The sequence below is a fragment of the Amphiura filiformis genome, chromosome 16 (assembly GCF_039555335.1).
Source record: "Amphiura filiformis chromosome 16, Afil_fr2py, whole genome shotgun sequence".
Taxonomy (NCBI): Eukaryota; Metazoa; Echinodermata; class Ophiuroidea; order Amphilepidida; family Amphiuridae; genus Amphiura; species Amphiura filiformis.
The window spans coordinates 56,282,678-56,305,844 of NC_092643.1; the positions used below are offsets into that span (position 1 = coordinate 56,282,678).

The window sequence follows — 23,167 nt, forward strand, 5'->3', positions numbered from 1 at the left end:
AGGCTCATGTTTCAATTCATGACCACTCATCATATCCATAGGGAAAAGAGATTCTTTTTTACAACATGCAAATCAAGCTATGGACTAAATTGGAAAACAAGGAATTGAATTTCAACCTTTATCTAATTGAATTTCAACGTTTATCTAATTTTTAAAAAATCTGAATGCTACATCACTATGGACCACAATGGCCTCATCCCAATGGCATAGTTCAATAACCTCAATTAAACAATCAGTGCAAAATTTGACCTCAAGTTGCAGAGTATGAATTTTAGTACCCAAATTTTCAAAGGTCATTCAATGACTGTACAAATGTATTGGGGTTAAAGAACTGTGCCCCTGACAGATGAGCATGTTGTGGATCCTAGTGCATGCAGTGGTAGGAAGTGGTACAGCTCATGACTCCCTAGTATATTATTAGTTTTGAGTTTCACCAATGCTGATTTTTCTCTCTCACTCAAATAAGTCGGTTTGCCCCAGTTTCCAATGTAATTTTGACAAAATTACCTGTTGCAAAAATACATTTGATCCCTTTCGCCAAACTCGATGTCACTCAAAGTAGCCAATTTGTCAGTCTAGAGGTAATCATTCATAACACGCATGAGGAATTGCCAACTCTCCATTTACACTAATTTGTTAGCCGAACCCAGTGTACATTACATAGAGTAACCGGACAAGACTAGATACTAGGATCCACAACATGCTCATCTATCAGGGGCACAGTTCTTAAACCCAAATACATTTGTACATTCATTGAATGACCTTTGAAAATTTGAATACAAAAACTCATACTCTGCAATTTGAGGTCAAATTTTGCACTATGATTATGTAATTGAGGTTATTGGACTATGCCATTGGGATGAGGCTATTGTGGTCCAAAGTGAGATAACACAATGAAATTCAATTCTAGTTTATGTATAATGGGCGACTCTGTGCTCACTCCAAACATGAAACAGTATACTTACGGTGCAACAACATATAAGTACAATGAAAAAGCTCCCTATGGCTCCAGCAGTGCCGACAATCCATGAGAGACGAATAAAAAGTATCACACCCAAGATGTTTTGAAGACAAGGTAGATATACACCCATAAAGGTACCCATTTGAGGTGATGATTTGGGCTGCACAAGGAAAGAGAAATGGACATTTTGATATTAGAGTAGGTCAACAAACTAGATGATACAATGTCATTACATGAGATGATGAAACAAGACTATAATTATTTCTATATTCGCTGATGTAGTGCACGCTAATAACCATTGGTTACTGGTTCAAGCCTGGGCTCATATACCTGTTCCGAATTATGATACGCTATAGGCTTTGTGTTGTGATCATTTCGATCAATGGTTCGTAACAAAAAAGCATGAGCCAGTTGACCTAGCAACGGTCAAATTCTAACAATGCACAACGCTAGCTAATTGGTGTCAGCCTACCAATAGGCTATTCCAGATGAAACCCATACATCCCTATGGAAGACAAGACCTTAATCTTTTTATTAGATTACAAATAGAGTCACCCATTTAGGTAACCCCATTTGAAAATCACACTACCTGTGTGGGAGATAAAAGTGAACTGATGAACATTTTAAAATGAAGTCAACATTGATCATGTCATCTTACAATGTTGTATGTTATTCCTTCCTCATGGTTTATATGTGACACGATCTGGTCCATGGGGGCCAAAGGCGGCAAATTTGAAACTGAGATAAAGTAAAAATATGGAGTAAAAAGCAATAAAATACATAAGGAAATAGACATCAAAAAACAAAAAAAGACTATTGTATGTATAATGTAATAATTACAGTAACTCAATTTTCAAAAATGCCTCCTTTGGGCCCCATGGACCAGATTGTGTCACATATATGGGATACGCACTATTGGTACAAAATTAATGAAAGTTTGGTCTCTTTCCAATGTGCGTCACACAGTTCCTTTTCCCCTTCGCGAGTTTCTTTGTATGAAACATACCTCGCCGCACTTCGACATAGGATTTGTACTAGAAATTTGTTGTTTTTGTACGTGTTAAAATATGATACGAAAAGTCTTGTAAAACTTATCATTTTTACACTTTTTAATTTTGATTATCATTTTCAGAATCAAGGGGTTTAACTTTATCTCCCATGTTCTCAGGTGTCTATAATACTATAGAGGTTATTCTATAAGCTGCATATCCTATCAGCGACTGCTATACCTTGTTTAGGACTTTCAAAAGAATACCTTCATGTGCAACCATGATTGTTTCAAAATAGCCCACCAAAGGCATGCAGGTAATTCCGAGGTCACTGCAGGTTGTGCATTGAATTGGATTGAATGAGGAATACTATGGGAACCAGCGCCTTTTGTTAGAAGTCACACATGAGTGAAGTGGATAACCTCTATTACTACAATGTCATTTCCTCCTTTAGCTTTAAAGTTTGTTCTGCATATAATTTGAGAAAAAATGAGACTCATAACATTGTGTATAATATAAAATGGCATGCAAGCAGTTGGGCACAGTTGTATGTTGCATAACTGGCACACTTATATTTTGATTTTTTTTTTTTTTTTTTTTTTTTTTTTTGGCATCGATGGGACATCGTATAAAACAGTGGTTAGTATAAATTTAAAGAAAGATCAGGATTATCTGCAATATCTGTAAAAAAAAAAAAAAAATCCGACCTACCCACCCAACTTTTTCATAAGCCTCTATGGACAAACAAACAAATTTTTTTGGCCTGATTCTACTTGGTGATATGATTAGTTCAATGTCACAATGATTGACGATTAATATATCTGCGGGTATGATATGTTCTTATTCGTGTGCTCTTATTGAAGCCAATTATTGGCAAGTTCATCTGGTTTATAATTCAAGGTACACCCTTTGGAATTCCAGATGTGTCAGGGCATACATCCAAAGGTAGCATTATGTATCTATTAAAAATGATAGTTTTGATGGGCATGTAATGGCTTCAAATGACCTCTAATAAATGCCCCCTTTTTTAGAAAAAGACATGGCATGCATTAGAGGCAATACAACAAGTCTCTCAGCATCTCTTAAATCTATATTCTTACAGGAATGGCACTATACACAGGATGATGCCAGGAAAACCCCACTCCTTCCTGTGTAGATGACAATTCCTTGTTCATGGTATAGGTAAATCCTGCCTGATTCTAATCCAATCCATTGTTCACACACAGACAGGTGCAAGGAATCCCCACCCTTTCCTTGGGCATGCACTAAGTGGGAGGATTCTTGTCTCCGTCTTTCCGCTGTCCCGTGTCACTCCGCTGTTCATGTCAAAAAACTCAGTGAGAGTTTTTGGTGACAAGCAATTTGTTCTACTTGATTGTGTCACATTGAAATGTACTGATTTCCATTTTCATCATTTAATCAAGTCCCGAAATTAAAGTAAACGATGACTTACATACAGTACTCATTGCAGAAATATATATTTTTTATGCATGCTTCATTAAAACTGGTTATTCTTTATGCATGCTTTAAACTTGGTATGGTTTTAGGAAGAAGTATGTCTTATAGATGTATCTACTAATTCACAGAAATGTACTACTTTATGCATGCTTAAACCAAGAAGTAGAAAGAGAATAATGGTATTGCTTTTAGCTGCTGCATCTTTCAAATCATATAACATGGTGACATCATTATTTTTGGTGTAAAACAACTCTGTGAAAACAATACTTTTATTTTCATTCTTAAACACTTCAATTCATATAAAAAATATCGTAAGTGTACCAAATTTTAATCAAATTGAATCCTACATTTTACAAGGAATTACCTGGGATTGGTTCACATAATGACATATTGCGCTCACGCGCATGTGCTGAACCATGTTATATCATGTCATACATGTATCACACGGCTAAGAGCCAACAATAAGATTGCATGAACATTCTCAAGTGTTTAAGAATGTCTCACATGTACTTAATACAGAAATATATTCTGTACATGTAAGCATGCATAAATGAATGAATCTTTGAATGATGCATAAAAAACTTGATATGGTTCAAAGAAGTAGAATAACTTACATGTACCGTAACCCCTCGGGTATAAGCCCACCCCCCTAGATGGCAGATTTCACTTCAAAAATGGGGGTGGGCTTATAACCGGGGAAGGGCTAGTGCTTGAATTTAAAAATAAGAACAATCATCCCCCAGTGGCTCCGGAAACCAGGGGGGGGGGGGGCGTGGGGCTCGGCCCCCAATAATTTGGATGCCTATGGAAAATTACCATTGGGGCCCCCCAATCATTTTGGCCAGGCACCATTGGGCCCCATTTGTATATGCCCAATGTACCAGTAATTTCTATCATCCATGTCAATTTCTTAAAATTATAAGTGTGGAATTTTAATTGTCAACTGATATTTTTTATATTTGTTCTTAAATATGAGAACAAAGCATTAATTTGATTTAAGAACTTGGCCAACATTTAGTACTGGGCTTATACCTGAGTGCACCCTTGTTCCCAGAATGTTTTGAAAAATAGGGGGTGGGCTTATAGTCGAAGGTGGGCTTATACCCGGGTGGTTACGGTACTTAAAACAAAAACTTATTTGGTAAGCATGCTTAAAATGCGATATGATTTAAAGAAGTAGTATGTCCTACACATACTTAATACAGAAATGTATTCTTTATACATGCTTAAAACTTGGTATGTTTTACAGATTTATAATGTCTTTCATGTACTTAAAGGAGAATATTACTGATGATGAAAATATATGCTTAATTCTGTTATAAATGTAATTATTGAACACATATACACTGGTTTTACCGAAAACGGGATGATATTTACCACGACATCAAATAAAATATGCTCTTTCCCACCACATGGTATTTACGTCTCGCGCCAGTGTGGAACGTGCTGATGGGATAGTTTCACGCTCTAGTGCGGGTACAGTGATGTCATATATTGTAGCTATTCAAAACCTTTGTGAGTATGACGACGTCACTGTACCCACACTGACATGTATGAGATAAAACTCTAAATATCACAGGGCTGGAACAGACATGTTTTATTCAATTTTATGTTAAATGCTGTTCCGTTTTCCGTCAAACCAGTGGATATGTGTTCAATAATTATGTTTATAACATTTAATTAAGGGGGTACTACACCCCTGGCCAATTTTGTGCCTATTTTTGCATTTTTCTCAAAAATTATAGCGCATTGGTGAAAAGTAAGATAGGTATATTATAGGGGCAAGGACTACAACTACTGCACTGAAAATTCAGCAACTCAAGGCAAGTTGTTATTGATTTATTGATCAAATATTAGTTTTCCCTCATTTTTGACTGTAACTCCACAACTGTTATCTGTGCTGAAATAAAATTTCCAGTGCAGTAGTTGTAGTCCTTGCCCCTATAATATACATATATTACTTGTCACCAATGCTCTAAAATTTTTTGAGAAAAATGCAAAAATAGGCACAGAATTGGGCAGGGGTGTAGTACCCCCTTAAAAGAACATGTTTTCTTCACTTGCATTCTCCTTTAATACAGACAAGTATTCTTTAAAAGCATGCTTAAAACTTGGTATTGTTTAAAGGAAGCATGGGAAAGAGGAGCTACATGTATATAAACACACACACAGAATCATATATTTCTATATTCATTATGCATGCTTCTTATATGAAACCCTGTTTATGAACAACGTAAAAATGAGGCAATTCAATTAAAATGAATCAATACGTATCAACCAAAACCACTTCATATGAAAACTGTATTAGGACTGCAATGAAATCACAGCACTCGGTGCAAAAAATGGTTTATTATGTAATAAAATTTAAATTTTCCTTAGCAGCTGCAATATGACAGAAAAAGTACAGCGCTTGTTAAAACTTCCTATCAAAACACACACAAGGAGAGCCTGAAGGATGTGGGTGAATTTGCCTGTCAAAAGTGTAAGAATGTGAAGGGGAATGGGAAGTTAGCTAGGAGATTGTAAGGAGTACAATGTGAGAGCAGTTTCATTGGCAGGTCCACACACTTTATTCTGGAGAGGAGCATGAGCAGATGGGGCTAGGAAAGGTGTTTTGTCAAATGGTTTATAAATTTTGCACGATTCTGGGGAAGTGGTGTTTGTGACTTAAGTTTCTGTCAGAGAAGAACAGCACTTGCTTACATTTAGAGAGCGTGCACACTGCACAGCATAAACACGGAAGTGGGGTTCTGATTGGCTGATTCAATCGTCTAACAATCATAACAATAGACACATTAATCTGATTGGCCGATTACGAGTCAAAATGTTGGTTGGCGCAAACAAAGTTCCACGTATGACGCTCATAAACAGGGCACTCTCATCAGTCTGAGCAAGGGACTGCCGTTCTTCTTTGAAACGGAGTTTAATTTTGACAAAACTAATCAAAGAGTAGTGTAATTGCCCCTTTCTGACAGCACTACTACATTATAGTATTACCTTCATCATACAAATGTTTGGGAAAGAGGTGGATGTGGAGTGTAGAGCATGGTTGCCAGCAACTCTCCTCCATGACAACTACATCTGCAACCATATACACCTCTTATGAGGCATTATTAGGTTAAATGAGGACAAATGTGTAACAAAAACACCTCATCAGATTTGTTGGTGGTAGTGGGTGATTAGTTTTAAACAATGTTATGAATTTTGTTGGGGTTGAATTTCAGCAAGCAGCAAGCTATAGGTTAAATTATTAATTATACCCTACCTGGACGGTAGCTTCTGACTGTGTTTTGGTAGCAAGAACATAAAAAATATGTACACATATCTTTAGACAAACACATAAAGCAATAATGACAATTCGTCGGCCGCAACACATAGTGGTGTAGAGTGATTTCTTTTCCAAATTTTCTGTTTCACATATATATAGGTGTACATAGAGCTAGCTAAAGATACAGTTTAATAGTTTGAAATTTCAATTTCAAATAAAATCGGGCCACTGAGAGATAAAAGTAGAGGAGTATGGATTAGTAGCATATCCTTGAAACATGTTTTCTCGAAAAACACATTATGTCCTTCATGTACACCAGTATGTGTTGTGACAAATTGAAGGGTTCAACTTCAGTCATGAGCATCACATAGTAGAAATGTTTTTACAAAGATTTGTGGAATCCATTTTCTTGAAACCATGAAAAACATTTTCTTGAAATTCTTGAAACCTTGAATCCATTTTCTTGAAACATTTTCTTGAAATTCATTTTCTTGAAACTCTCTACACAAGAGTGTGAAAGAAGTATCTGCTGGTTCTCATTAAATATATTTCATGGAAGAACTGATTCAACACCTTCTTTGTCTGGTAATATACACCACCAGATTCCTATTGCTGTGGAACCCAGAGGTACACTGCTCCCCAGCTACTTTGTGGCTACCACTGCAGTACCAATCCAGTACCAGTGTGTGTACTGTATGTGTGTGTGTGATTCCAATGTGTGTACTCTTAGAGTACCCACACAGGTACCAATTTAGTAGCTGGGCAACAGTGTACCTCTGAGGTGGCTGCAATAGGATTCTGGTTGTGTACAAAGCAGCCGCAAAGAGCGTAGCTTACTAGTTAATAAAATCACTACTGCTGCAACTGCTTAGTATGATATGGGGTTAAGAAATAAAGAACCCAAATTACACTTTTAAAGATGAATTTGAAGTAACTAAATTTGATATTTTACATGAAGATAAGAGAGAAAATAATAATGAAAATAATAAAGATGATAAGAATCTATATACTTTAAAATTGGTTCAATTCTTGCATAATTAAATCTCCATTATTTGTTACAGAAAATGGATAAATTACTACAATTATGAACATTACTCATCTTCATCAACACAATTTGATGTGAGAACTTAATTTGATAACTGTAAAACAGTATAACTTGAACCCTATCATCCATCATACTGGGCAAATTAAACAACATACAGGCTGTATCAAAATAATTGGTACCCATCAGCTTTAGATCAGCTCTAATAAAACACCTGCTTCTTCCACATTTAATATTAGATCCTCTTGAAATGACTACAATTTGTTATTTAATGACCTGTTATGACACAATTTTGATGTGGTAGTCTTGGCCATATTCACTGGATATTGAGTGGGTACCAATCATTTTGATACACTCTGTAACGCAATGTTAGCGATGTAGCACATTAGCCATATGATGTTGTCAATCATCCCTGCATGTGGATATTCATTTAGTAACCAATCTGTTCTTCTCCACCTGTTTTCCATGGTGGCATCATTTCACACATCACATGAAAGTACTAAGTTTCCATCACCATTATTGAAATGATAGTCAGTCAACATGCAATGAAAACTATTAGGCATCAATTGCTCCCAATTACATACTTTTACATTAATTATATCACCGTTTTTGAGAGGATGGATGCAGGTGCATAACCAAAGGGTCAAAAGGGTTCCATCTGCTTTATCCTTAAAATGCAAAAATCTTCCTTTCCCCAGATTCATTTGAATGACTATTTCTTTTTCACAAATTGATATGTATATTAAATGTTGCTAATGCAAAAGTGCCATGAGAGTCTTCGGGCGGATACTGGCGCTTTACCAAGTGTCCAATATCATCATCATCATCATAATTATTAAAAGTCTGGTTATTGGGAAAAAATGTCCTGGTTGAAAAAAATATGATCTAACAATAGCTTATTAATATCAGTTTTCAATATTTCTGTCCCTATTGACTGTCTACTCCCTTTGTCATAATAGTTAGACTTCCCTATCAATAAATTTGCTTGCATGCATTTTTATGTTTTATAACATTCATTGATACATATGCATGTATAATAAGTTGACAAACGCCATTGCACTTTTTGTATGTGTGTCAAATTCAATATGCTGGTGCATGAATCAATGTGCAAATGGGGCATTCCAGTTGAAATCTATACACCCCCTATGGAAGACATGACCTTAATCTTCCACACAGGGAGTATGAATTTCAAATGGGGTTACTTGAATGGGTGACTCCATTTGAAAACTACATCCCCTGTGTGGGAGGTTAAAGGGCATTTCGTGATCCACAGCCTCATCCCCCACTTTTCTCAAAAAAAAAGTTGAGATTTTTATATCACTGGAAACCTCTGGCTACATAATGTTTATGTACAAAATATTTCTTGCAGATTAATTCGCTTTAGCAAAGATATCGTTGGGTTTTGAATTTCGTTCTGGTGCACCAGAACGAAATTACAACGCATTGTCTATGGAGCAGTGTAATACACATAATCATGCATAACTCATGAACGCAAAAAATCGGAATCAACTGAAATTTTGGGAATAGGTTTTTTCGTGGATATCTAATGAAAAATGACATAAATAGAGGATGCTAGGATCACGAAATACTCCTTTAAGGTTATGTCTACCATAGGGGGTGTATGGATTTCAACTGGAATAAAAATGTATTGATTTTTTTCAAACGATAACCAATTTTTAGTTTAGAATCAAATATTTAATTCAAATATGTAGGTAATAGTATTGGATCCACTCCTAACATGTATGCTCACATTATAATCAGACCAGTGAGTCTGATAATACTGCATCTTGGCTGAGATGTAATACTGTAATACAAAGTAAAGGGCTCCTGATGAACAGATTTAATGCGCAACACTTAAAAATATTTTACTAAGTGGTGCGATAAAGCAAAGTGATAAGGATGTCAGGAAATTGATCAACACTAAACAAAGCGAGCATTTATGTTTTGTTTTCTATTGCTTCAGGAACATTATACATCTTTCATATCATAGAAATATGACACATTAATAATGGTTAAAGCAAACTCCGGGATTTACAATGAGTAAATGTAAAACGGAAGTCAATATTGAAATGGTCGACATCTGACTCTTATTGATTGACTGAATCACATACTGCACAAGTGGAAATTTTTGTGTGATTAGTTTTTCACGCTTTACCAATTTTGAACTGTTGCTCTTGTTTTTAAATTCCTGATTCTAAGTTGCCTTATATTGATCTATACAGAAAAGGACATGCGTTGTTACATGTACAGTATAATTTGCCTGGTAGCAGCTTGGAATGCAAACAGTGCGAAAATAAATCCAGCATGAAAATATCCACTTTTACGGTATATAAAAGATGGAATCATCATAAAATTAGAAGATGATGAGGAGAGGACTGACCATGACTTACGATGCCGAAGCCTGGTTGACAACTAAAGAACTTGAACAAAAACTCACCACGATACAGAGCACCATGGAAAGACTTATGCTAAACATTAACTTTACCGGATTAGAAACAGGAACAGTGACATAAGAAGCAAAGCAGGAGTCAAAGACATCATGGAAAGGATTGTTGAAGCAAAATGGAGATGGGCAGGACATGTGGCAAGAAAAGTGACAATAGATGGACAAAAAGAATCACCTAGTGGCAACCAAGAACGGGAAAGCGGAGAGGGAGGCAAAGACGAAGACTTAACAGCATATAGAGGCGCTACTTGGGCAAGGGCAGCTACAAATGATTCTTGAAGAGGGCTTCATACAACAGAGGTTGAAAAGGCCTCGGTGTGGTGTATAGGTGAGGACTGATCATGAAGATTGTGATGGCAAATTTTTTTTTTATGTACTAGCAAAATTGAAGACATGGAGTATCACACTGACTTTGTCACTTCTAATTAGAAAGGTGTAAATCAAACCACGTCTTTGCAACCGACAGAAAGCCCAAGGTAGTCTAAAATGTCATCTGATTTAAAACCGGACGAGAACTATGCATAATAAAACGCTTCTTTACAACATAAAGTCTTGCTTTCAGGAATCCCGCCTCGCGTCTAATTAATAGCATCCAACATTCTCAGTATGACAATGTTGCACAATCTTGTCTGCACGGTCAGACCCTCCATATGTGTAAGGTTTACACAATAAATGGGTATTTCCCAATGTACTCAAATCTGCTGAAATTTCAGATTGTGGAAAGTTCTTGCTCGACCCACCCAACAGTTTTCGCTCCACCTAGCCTTTTGTAATATAATGGTGGGAGTGAAAATGACAATATATATTTCTCCCCTGAGTTCTTCAATACAAATAAAAGCTACCTACATGGTGGGATGTGGGATGGTACCCTCAAAGCCTATTCCCCAATCCCTAGCGTTCACTAAAAAGATAGTGCGAGGCGCGAGAGCTTCGTTCGCTACGCTTCGCCATCAATATTTTAACCAGTACTTTTTGGTCCTGGTGACAACCCTGCAAGACAACGTCGTTCACCTCCAGGCATTTTTGTAAATCATACCTCTTCCCTAAATTCTGCTTCTTTTTGTCTCACTATGACCAATGGCCTCATTCCAGTGGCATAGTTCAATAACCTCAATTAAACAATCATAGTGCAAAATTTGGCCTCAAGTTGCCGAGTACGAGTTTTTATACTCAAAATCTTGGGTATAGACTTGTTGTTATTGACCAGTCATTAAAGTATTAAGTATACCCTAACCATTTAGCTGCAAAAAGAAGGCATGTTCTATATATATAATATAATTTTTATTATAAACTACGAAGATCGTCGATCAGCATCACATTTACTGAAGGAGTGAACTCAAAATTACCCTACTTTTGAAAAAAAACAACCTCTGTATAATGTGAACTCTAGGAGCATTCAATTGCATGAGCAGACTACTCCAGAAGCGTGCAATAGCATGAGCAGTTGTACTGGTACACTGTCAATACCGCCATGGGTATTCCAGAGAGAAGTATGCAATGATAGAATTATTGTGCGGTTTTGGTATATTACATACCCGTCATGTGTATTCAAGGAGCATGTGTATTCAAGGAGCATACAATAACAAGATTATATATGGCAGTGGTTTTATAGATATCATCTTCAAATGTAAGAATATAAGTGTGCTTTTAAGGCTACACAATCTATTGTTGGTCGAAGCAGCCAAAAAAAATTGATTTTAATTATCAAAATCAATATATTATTGAAAATTTACGCTTTAATGTTTTGCAAAAGTTCATTCTACAAATCATATGAAAACTTGCTTGATATATTATTGTAAATAAGTTATGTACATTTTACAAAAGTGTTGTTGTTTCAGCCCTCTTTACAACATAACTCAAGAACCACATGACCTACAAGAGTATATCTGTGATACTTGAATTCTTCTACACACTTGCTATGAAATGATCAATGCAATTTTTGCCAAAGCTCACTTCCATACGCAAGATACTGTGAACTACCAAATCGCAACAATTTAAAATAGTTGCTAACCTTGTTTTTGCATTTGCCAAAAAAAAAAAAACCATGTCAAAATCTAAATTATGATTGACTATTTGGGTGTCCTGGCCAGGCATACTACTGATAGTGAGTAAACATGGCCATGGGAAGATTATGAAAGTTGAATGGGCTATTCCATTTAAAATCCACACTAACCCTGTGGAAGAGTTAGCTAAAGTCTTCCACAGAGGGCGTATAAGTTTCAAATAGAATAGCTAATTGGGTAACTTCCATTTGAAATACTCACTCCAGTTGTGGAAGATATAGGTTAAAAACCATATACAGGGGGAGTATGGGTTTCAAAATAATTAACTCTGGCCAATTACATTTGAAAAACATACTCCCCCTGTGCAGGGGTAGCGCTAGAACGAAACACTCCAGTGTCCGCAGGGACCCCCGAACTTGCGGAAAATTAAAAAGTAGGGGGTCCGGAGTAGAGATTGGCGAGTCCGAGTAGCACAAATAGTATGTCTGCAATTTAGCGCTAGATTGAAAAACTGGGGGTCTGCAGGGACCCCTGAACTTGAATAAAATTTAAAAACAGGGGGTCCGGACTCTATTTTGGTGGGTCCGGGACCCCAAAAAGCGACCTAGCGCTACCCCTGCCCCTGTGGAAGGTGTTTCCAAAATCTTCCACAAGGGTAGTGTGGATTTTAACTGGAATAGCCCAATGCCTGATAAAAATTGGCTTATAATAACAGCATGGAATAGAAAGAGGCACCATACAAAATGGTGCTTAGTTATCCTCATAGAGAAACACTAAACCCTCACTATGGGAGCCAACTGTGTATAACATGAACAAACCTCGGCTATTAACAAAGCACTCACGCATGATTAAAGCTGTCGCTGATGCTCTTGAGCCACTCTGCTGTTGACAGCAAAATTATATTAGGAGCAGGGATTTGGTTTGATTATATCTATCCTAGGCACAACGCAAGTATGAACGTGTCATTTAACACAAAGTAATCACACTTATTATTAACTATGGGCATCCACCTGTATGTATGAGGGGCAAATCAGGACCTAGTACTAGAGAGGTGGTTCATTTTGTGTACGTGGGTGTGTATGGGTGCACTGCTACATGTATATTAAATTGCATTTGTGGAATCACAAAACATGAACACACAAGGACTGTTGATGATCCAAAAATGCAAAATTTAAAAAAAAGTTAATATAAGAATAAGTATATGGCTGTACAATGTAGGTGTTATACATGCATGTCTTCTGTCAAATATGTGTAACCATGACCATGGTGTAGTGATCAAGTTTCAAATGTTTGTGTCCTCCACTGTGCAATATAAAATCCAAGGGATTTGACAGTTTTTGACTATTTTTTTATTCAAAATTGGGACTCATGTTTAGTGATTTTCTTAACTAAAAAAAAGGCTGATTTGACCATTTTTTTTTCAAATCGGGACCCATGCTTAGGGATTTTTTATCCTAAAAAACGGCTGGTTTGACAGTTTTTGACCATTTTTGTTCAAATCAGGACCCATGTTTGTTTTCCCAAATCGGGACACATGTTTTGGGATTTCTTGCAAAATAGCGACCCATAAGAGTGACACATCCCCATATACCTTACATACGTGAGTACCTTCCTCAGGGGTTTAAGGCATGGGTGTTACAAAATTTGTCTCTGAGCGGTTAACCCCATGATAACTACCTGCCGATTGGTCAAAAAGAAGTTTTCATTATCAATTGGACCAATCAGCAACATTGTTAGAATAATTTCACCACACAAAAAATTGGGGTGAATTATTTGCAAAGCTCCATTCTGATTGGTGATTAAAGTGAAGATATCATGTAATTGACCAATCAGAGGCAATGTTACATCGGCAGGTAGTGCTCAGGGGGTTAAAAACATGTTGTGAATAATGGTCTAGACATCCATTCAAATTTCAGAACGTGGCACTATAATATTTCTTGCATTTTCTTGTCCCATTACTGCAGGCACAGTACACTTTCATGAAGATGGTACATGAATATAATAATGCTAGCAAACACTATTTCTTCAACAGTGATGCTTTAAACCTCGCCACCATCTTATTGATTACGATCTATTTTGCTTTAGGTTGACACTGACCTCGGTACTTTGAACGTAGTTAGAGTTTTATCTGCGTCAAGTCAGCACTGAGTTTTTTCAATCTTGTGTTTTGTACTTGTTGGAATTTTCATGCTTGGCATCAAAATATATTATTATAATATTTACAGTAATTTCATGGCCAAACTGGAACACTATAAACGCTAGTGGCTCCGCGTTAAACACGCGCGAATAAAACGCGGTACAGAAGAAAGCATACACGCGCCTTACATTGCGTACACGCTTAGTACGCTACATGGACGCAACGCGCATGTTCCAGTTTGGCCAAGAAATTACTGTAAATATTATAGTAACATCAAGATTCTGAATAGAATTTTGGAGACGTAATTAGCTTTTTCTGTACAAAGAGTTAATGTATCTCAATTGGCTAACATGATTAAAAGAGCACAAATGTTGTGCCGTTTCACTGGAATAGTCTTTAACATTAATATTTATGCCGGGTAAGCCAACCTTCCATTTTAGACAAGTCCTGATCTCACCACCCATGTGACAAAAGAGTCTTCAACCAGTGTGTATTACCTACAATGACCTATGATTGTGAAACCTGGACAAGTTGAGGACAACAACCAAATTTTTCGAACAAAGACTTAAGGTAGCACAGCATGCTATGGAGAGAAAAATGCTACATATCACCATACGTAACAAAGTAAAGAATGTTGAAATAAGGGACAAAACAAATGCTAAAGATATCATTGAAAGGATCAAAGTGGCAAAGTGGAGATGGCTGGGTCACATAGCTTGTAGAGAGGACAATAGATGGACAAAGAGGTTAACGGAATGGCAGCCAAGAACAGAAAAGAGAAGGGGAAGACAAAAATGAAGATGGTGTGATGATCTCACATCCTATTTGGGTACAACCTGGGCAAGAGAAGCACAGAACAGAAGTAAATGGAAGCTACTTGAGGAGGGCTACATCTGAGAGTGGGTGACACAGCCTGTGAGGTGAGGTGAGGTAAGGTGAGGATCTCATCACCTTTATTAAGCTGAAATTATACTACATCGCTGTGCGATAGCAATTGCTTTTTAGCCAATGAGATGGAGTGCGTCTTGTTGCATTTTGAAAAGCGCGCTTGTCACTCAGCGATGGAGTATAAATTCAGCTTTATATGCAACAACATAGCTTCAAATTTGGTTACCCAGCAAGACAATAATAATATCATTTGAAATAAACAATTACACACTTGTATTCTAAACAAGATCAACATGAAGGGAGGGGTCCTCTGTTGGGCTATTCCAGTTGAAATCATATACCCCTATGGCAAACATGACCTTAATCACCCACACAGGGAGTGTGAATTTGAAATGGGATTACCTGAATGGGTGACCCCATTTGAAATCTACACCCCCTGTGTGGAGATTAAGGTCACATCTTCCATAGGGGGTGTATGGATTTCAACTCAAATAGCCCATCTCCTATCTCAGTAATAATTATATAAGGTCCCTCTAAAATTTCTGGTTCTGCACTAGCTGTCATCTTCTTCCCTGACAGACATAGCATATACATATTTTAACAAATATCTTATTTGATTTTCATCAAGCTATAGAGATGACTTTAGCCACAAGGCAATTCCGGCACATAATTATATTTGCTGTCATTAACTTTGAAGTCTAGTAGAGGCTTGGCATTGAAATCTATCACCCAAGGTGACAAACATCTTCAAAATCCCTAATGAAATATCACATTTCAGAATCAACAATATCATCTTCAGCATTATTCCTGCCCCAACCGTTGATGCTTTAATCCATACAATCCTCCTCCTCATTTTCATTATTCCGACTTTAATAGATACAAATTATATCTTATGTAACGCTGTATAAGACAATCAAGTTCCCTTAAATTTTACTGTTCATTTGCAAAATTTGTAAAAAGAAATTGCCAACTCAATTTTAATTAAACCTATCTTAGAGCAGGGATGTAAAGTAGCTGTCAAAAAAATATGAAAAGGTGCGAACAAAGTGAGCAAGACAAATACTTGCTGGTGTACAATCTTTTTACAGAATGTAAGGGATCTGGGAATAGGCCACGGATGTAGCTACGGTGGGCAATGGCGGGCGGCAGAGCCCAGCACCCAGGTTTAGAGCCCATTAAACAATTTAAGCTCTAGCACCCAGTACTCAAGTGTCAAAATTTGCAAAATCACATTTTTAGAATTTGGCCAAATTTAGGCTTTACTTTCAGTAAAAATTGTGAAATATATTAAATATTGGTGAAATATTATAAATAGCACACAATATATCCTTCCTGTAGCGCATAGAGGCTTAATTGCATGATGTTCTAAAGAATTTATTGTTTTATTATTATATTATTTTTGATTATAAGAGTTTTCTTTTGAACAAAACCAAATATTTTACTTACTATTGAAGGTTCCACTTATATCATGGTTGATAGGCATCATCAGAATGATGATAGTTGATCTCTACTTCCGGTTGGATGTATCCCAACTTCCTATCGACCATGATGGTGAAATTATTTTTATTATAAGAGTTTTCTTTTGAACAAAACCAAATATTTTACTCACTATTGACGGTTTTACCTATCATGGTTGATAGGCATCATCACAATGATGATTGTTGATCCTTACTTCCAGTTGGACGTATCCTGACTTCCTATCGACCATGATAGGTGAAACCATCAATAGTGAGTAGAAGTTTTAATTTTGTTCAAAACAAATAGTGTCAACTAACAAACCTGATGAATCTATTTAGTGTAACTAACAAACCTGATGAATCTATTTAGTGTTTATTATTTTTATAGACATACATGCATTCTCTGAAAGTTATCACTACTACACGTATCTCCTACCAGCTACTCTTTCTGAATGTAACCCTACACCTATATAGTTACACAGTATCTGTCACAGCTCACAACAATGCTCTACATTTATAGACACCTAACGTTGCAAACGTAATGAAGCAATCATCAATTTACAATACTCTCAGGACAGACGATCAGCTGCAAATAGGTATATTGCACAAGTCACACAGCATTTATCTGCAATGATGAATGAATGGTCGGTCTGTGGAAGGTGACATAGATAGCAAGCTCTACTGCTAAACCTATATGGTGTTGCAACACTGCAGCAATATATAGCATTATGTTGCAATGAATGAATGTTCTATGCAAATGAAGGAGCTCTGCACGTTGCAAAAGTATTGAAGCAATCATCTATTTATAATACTCTCAGGACAGACGATCAGCTGCAAATAGGTATATTGTACAAGTCATGCAGCATTTAACTGCAATGATGAATGAATGGTCTGTGGAAGGTGACATAGATAGCAAGCTCTACTGCTAAACCTATGGTGTTGCAACATTGCAGCAATATATAGCATTATGTAGCAATGAATGAATGTTCTAGGCAAATGATGGAGCTCTGCACACTTTGCTACACATATTAACGCTTTACTCCCATCTTGTTTTTGCTACAATATAGTTAGTATGCAGTTAAGCACCTGTATCCTGCTGCCTGAAAAATAGGAAACTGCCACCTGCGACTGACTGACTACATGGGACGCGGTATACTCAATGCAAGGAAAAAATTCTGTACCGATTTGGATTGGGAAAATTCATATAAACAATTTAAAATCTACTGTAATTTATTATGACGATATGGGCCTAATGGCAAAATTTCTTAGCTGACACAATAAAACACCCTTTTTTCACGCTTTTTTTTTTATGTTGAATGCTCATAATTTGTACAACTGTACACAAACTGAAAAGCCTTGGTATAAAATGGTGAATTAAGTAAGTACTGTACTTACTCTGTTAAATGCCCCCTTCTAATAAACGTGCCCATCCTTTTCAAAGAAAAACTACCAGTAATGCAGACATTTCCATGCCATAGCTTAAAACTAGCATGTCATGATCAGGAAATTACATGGACAAATCCTATTCTAACTTCCACTCCATTGGCATATTATGGTATGCAACTAAATATATAACAATCTTGAGTAAAAATGCATTTAAAACAGATCTAATTTCGTAACATTTTATAATAAACGCCCTCTTTTTTTGAAAATGCAACACCCGAGGCATTTCATAGAGTAAATACAGTACATTGTGTTTTGGAGACATGGCAAGTGGCAGAATGAGCCAAAATCAAACATGCCTATGAAATGACAGGCTGTGAAAGCGTGGCTCAAACTAGCCAGGTCACCACATCATATACAAGTTTGCTTGTTTAGAAAAATGAGACACTGATGCCTCATAGTCTAATTCCATCAGTAAAGCATATAGGAACTACCTTACACATGTATATACAAGTCAGCCAATTGAAATTACCCATGGTTGTACTCTTAAATCTAGGCTACAAAATAAAAGTTATTTGACGAAAACATGGTTTTTAGTTTTTAAGGTATGTCGGTTAAAGCGAATACAGATTTGGTACATCGGAAACGGTAAGAAACTGAAGACAAAAGTTTAGTAAGCATCATATTGCAGCTTTGGATAATGTCCATAAAAATTATGAACAATTAAAGAATTTCCAAAACAGGAGGAAACAAAAGGAACTATTTTCTTTGTTTGGCTATATCTCAAAATCAATATTTCCCAGTTCCGACTAATTTTGCTTCATCGCATCACATATGTGCTACAAGTTTGAGTAGATTGTTTTTTTGGTTAACATAGGAAGGGGGAAAGTGACAGTAGCTCTAGGAATAATGTACTAGGGTTACAACTAGACTGGCTGTGCCCTTTGATGCTTGAAATATCAAGCTAATGCTAAGCACATGATATAATTTAGGCACCGGAGTTTCGCGCGATCACGCAAACAATCACGATTTTGGGGGTCCATCGCGATTTTGGTGGTCCATCGTGAATTTTGAGAATTTTGCCAAACACACTACTTTTCAATGTAAATTCACCAATATTTACTGTTTACGTGAGTCCAGACCAGCACAATATCCTCCCCGGAAGCCCTTCCGTGATATGCAAATGTCCGATTTTTTCCATGACGTGTTACCATGTGTGGTAGTTAATTCTTTACATCGATCCTATGTATGAGTGACGTCATTAATCATATGCATAATTGATTGAGCGAAGAAGGGTAGGATATAAGTCACAGAACGCACGCGAGATACGAATCAGTTCATGACAAAAACAACATTTGGGCGCCAAAAAAGTACAGTTATGCATTAAAATGTTTATTGTACAGTACAGTAGTAGCTTTTCACATAAAATTTGCATTGTTCACATAATGTATCAACTTCATGGAGAGAAAAACATCGGAATAGCACGTGTGAAATATGTGCAGAATTCGGCATACTTGATTTACTTCAAATTGCGAGTGACTTCATCAATGGATACAAAAAGTGGTGGAAAACGCATTTTCGCGCTTTTTGACTTGAATTTTCGCGCATTTTCGAGCTTTATAAAAAACCGGCTGCGCATTTTGCCGTTTTAAATCGCGCGAAACTCCGGTGCCTAATATAATCATGTGACAATTATAAATCACTTTGATATAACTTGTGACATTTCTACTTGGCTTGCAAGTTAATAGGGGTATAGAGCCTATTTGAGCATTTTGTGCTCCTGGAGCAAAACTACTTCACTACCTCATAGCACAGCTATTTTGTTACTATCTATCATTTTGGTACAATTACCAAATAGGGTGCAACTAGCTAGACTTGAGTCCAGTCCTCATTTACAGAGTTTACGGTTAGGGTTTAGGGTTGGGGTAGGGTAGCCCTGTAATAAGACTAGTAGAGTCGTACCCTATTCGGTACTCGCTCCATTATTTCAAACAATCTTTAATCTCATTCCCTCTCGGACCTTACAAAAATAATGCAAGACAAACCTATACTTTGTGTTGCAAAAACTAAGTAAACCATCTATTACACAGTGCCTTATAATCAGACACTTATTTTACAGAAACCATACTCCCCAAAGTAAGGACATAGTTACATAATGAAGTGTGATACATAAAACCTTTCACATATGACACTGATGCCACTGTGCACTTCAACTCGCTTGTAATAGATCGCACGCCTGCAGCCATGACATTAAAGCATGCCATGTTGTACTACAAACTTTGAAATGCACAGTGACATCACAGGTTTGTTTGTTTACCTCTGTCGAAGTAGACTCTCTTTTCTCTTGAGTGTGCTCCGGTAACATTTTGTAGTTAGCCAAAGAGCTGAGCAAGGAAGACACTTTGGGGCGATGATCGATCTCATCCTGAGTGGTAAAGAACAAAAAATGACATTATGCACAATATGAACTTGAACTCATGAGGAAGAAAACACAAGTGTATCTCACATACACACCAAAGATCCCTCTCATACATATGCACATAAACAAAATAATATACAATACTAATTATTATACACGGATCACAAACATTGGGATATTTAATTTGAAATTCATACACACTCTTTGGAAGACATGACCGTAACTTCCACACAAGGGGTGTCGATTTCAAATGGAGTCACCCACTCATGTAACCCACTTTGAAAATCACACTCACTGTGTGGAAGGTTCAGGTTATACATATCATCCATACAGGGTGTATGGATTTCAATTGGAACAGCCCAATGGATATGACACTCTCACTTTGTGTAGTCTTGAGTCAGTGCTAAATGCTAATTAGGTGCCTAATTTGCATAGTCAATGCTCAAAATGGGTCCAAAGCACTTTCTTGGATTGGGAATTTTGCATGTATACAATATTTAGAAAAGATGTGGATGCACTGCATAGATTACATCACAAGCGTACGTGCCATTATTGATTGCAACGACTTTGGGGCTCACATACTCACACAAGAAATTAGGTACAACAGCATCCACCTGTTAACTAAAGGATGTCAATGTCACTTTGTGAAGTTGGAAGTTAGTATATTAGAATTGGTATCCAGGTATTCATTGTTATTGTATGATTGGCATAATCAACACTAAAATATAAAGTTTTTCTATTCATTCGAATAAATGGAAACTAATAGTCTGCGCACCCTATGAGTAGATATTAAGGTACCTACATAAATTTGTAATACTCAAAACGGTCCATCAATCTATTGTCAGTAGCAGATATGGATTTTATTAGTTGAAATAAAAGGCAATGCTCGAAGCAATTGCAGTCATTGAACTGAACTGAAAATCACCATACTAAGAAAAAGGCATTTTTTTTTGGAATTTCATTTTGTCACATACAAGAGATATTGATTACTGTTAAGTACTGAAGTTGGAAGCCATTTGTTTCCCAACATAATGAAGGGTTTCGGACTTTTGTGCCGAGTAACATTTAGTTTCCCATTACATTTGAATAAGCCTTGTGATACAAGTTTAGAGCGGTTAAAGAAGGTATGGTAAGTGATACCTGCAACGGAGTAGAAATATTCAATTTTTTTAGGAATGGCTTAGAAGTGAAGGATCAATCAATAAAATTGACATTAGGTGTTTTTACATGCAAAACAAATTTGGGAAAAGAAAGAAAACGGCCTGGAGGGGTGGGGGTACTCAAGTTTGGTTTTGGTAGAGGTGTGCCGCTGATAATTTGAAAATGGACCCATCAATATAAAAAAAATTCAAAATTTGGACCCATCGATATCCCAAAAGTCAACATTTTTGGCCAAATTACACATTTTCCTCCAAATTTTGGTGAAAAAAAAAATCCATATACCAAAATTGGTCTAGAAAAACGGGTCATTGAAATATCAAAAGTGCTTATATATCACTTAGGATGATTGCGTCATCACATCACATGTGATGCATGCACGCGCTGTGCATATCAAGTAGTATTTTGTAGTACTCAGGTGTGTTAAGGTTAAAAGAGGACATAGCTACAGGGCCATTTACGCTGCAGGTGCACTAGTATCTAATAATGAAAACCAGCTATATTTGGGAAAAAATAAAAATCTATTTTTTAATACTAGTCGCACATAATTGCTTTAATTTGAGAAACTAAATGGGTTTCAAGTACTGAACTTTTATCAACATCAATTTGCAAACACCACACACACACACACACACAACAACAAAAAAAGAAAACGGAGAAAGAAAACCAAACATTGAGTGCAAAACTGTGTACACTAAATATTCATCAAACCACTGTAGATAAATGTATCCAGAAAGCGGAGGAGGGCAACTCTTGAACAAACCTCATATAGAGCAAGATGATCAATCTCATCCTGAGTGGTAAAGAACAAAAAATGACATTATGCACAATATGAACTTGAACTCATAAGGAAGAAAACATAAGTGCATCTCACATACACCATAGATCCCTCTCATACATATGCACATACATTTACAATACTAATTATCATGTACACGGATCACAAACATTGGGATATTTAATTTGAAATCCATACACACTCTTTGGAAGACATGACCTTAACTTCCACACAGGGGGTGTCAATTTCCAATGGAGTCACCCACTCAGGTAACCCAATTGAAATTCACACTCTCTGTGTGGAAGAATAAGGATATAAATCCATACAGGCAGTGTCTGCAATATTAAAGTGCGTAGCAGTAGCAAAATGCCACACAATTTTCATCATTTGCTACACAATTTTGGAATGTGTAGCAATTTTGTACCATTCATAAGCATTCGCTCCCAAATTTGGTGAGCATTTTTGCTACAAAAATAAAATTGCTTAATGCGGATCCTGCATACAGGGTGTATAGATTTCAATTGGAACAGCCCAATGGGTATGACACTCTCACTTTGTGATAAGGTGGAAGTTAAACTAAAACTCTTGAGTCAGTGCTAAATGCTAATTAGATACCTAATTTGCATAGTCAATGCTCAAAATGGGTCCAAAATCTTGGATTGGGAATATGTATACAACATTTAGAAAAGATGCAGATGTGGATGCACTGCATAGATTACATCACAGGCATGTGCCCTTATTGATTGCAACGACTCTGGGGTTCACATACTAACACTGAGA

General features: G+C 36.7%; 1 protein-coding gene across 1 annotated transcript in view; it reads right to left on the minus strand.

Moving 5' to 3' along the window:
* The window catches only part of LOC140136238 (solute carrier family 12 member 4-like), a 160,968-nt gene that overhangs the window by 63,755 nt on the left and 74,046 nt on the right, over positions 1-23,167 (minus strand). Inside the window, 4 exon segments of the mRNA XM_072157962.1 lie at positions 966-1,121; positions 6,674-6,691; positions 20,350-20,457; positions 22,373-22,402. Coding sequence (XP_072014063.1) covers positions 966-1,121; positions 6,674-6,691; positions 20,350-20,457; positions 22,373-22,402 — 312 coding nt within the window.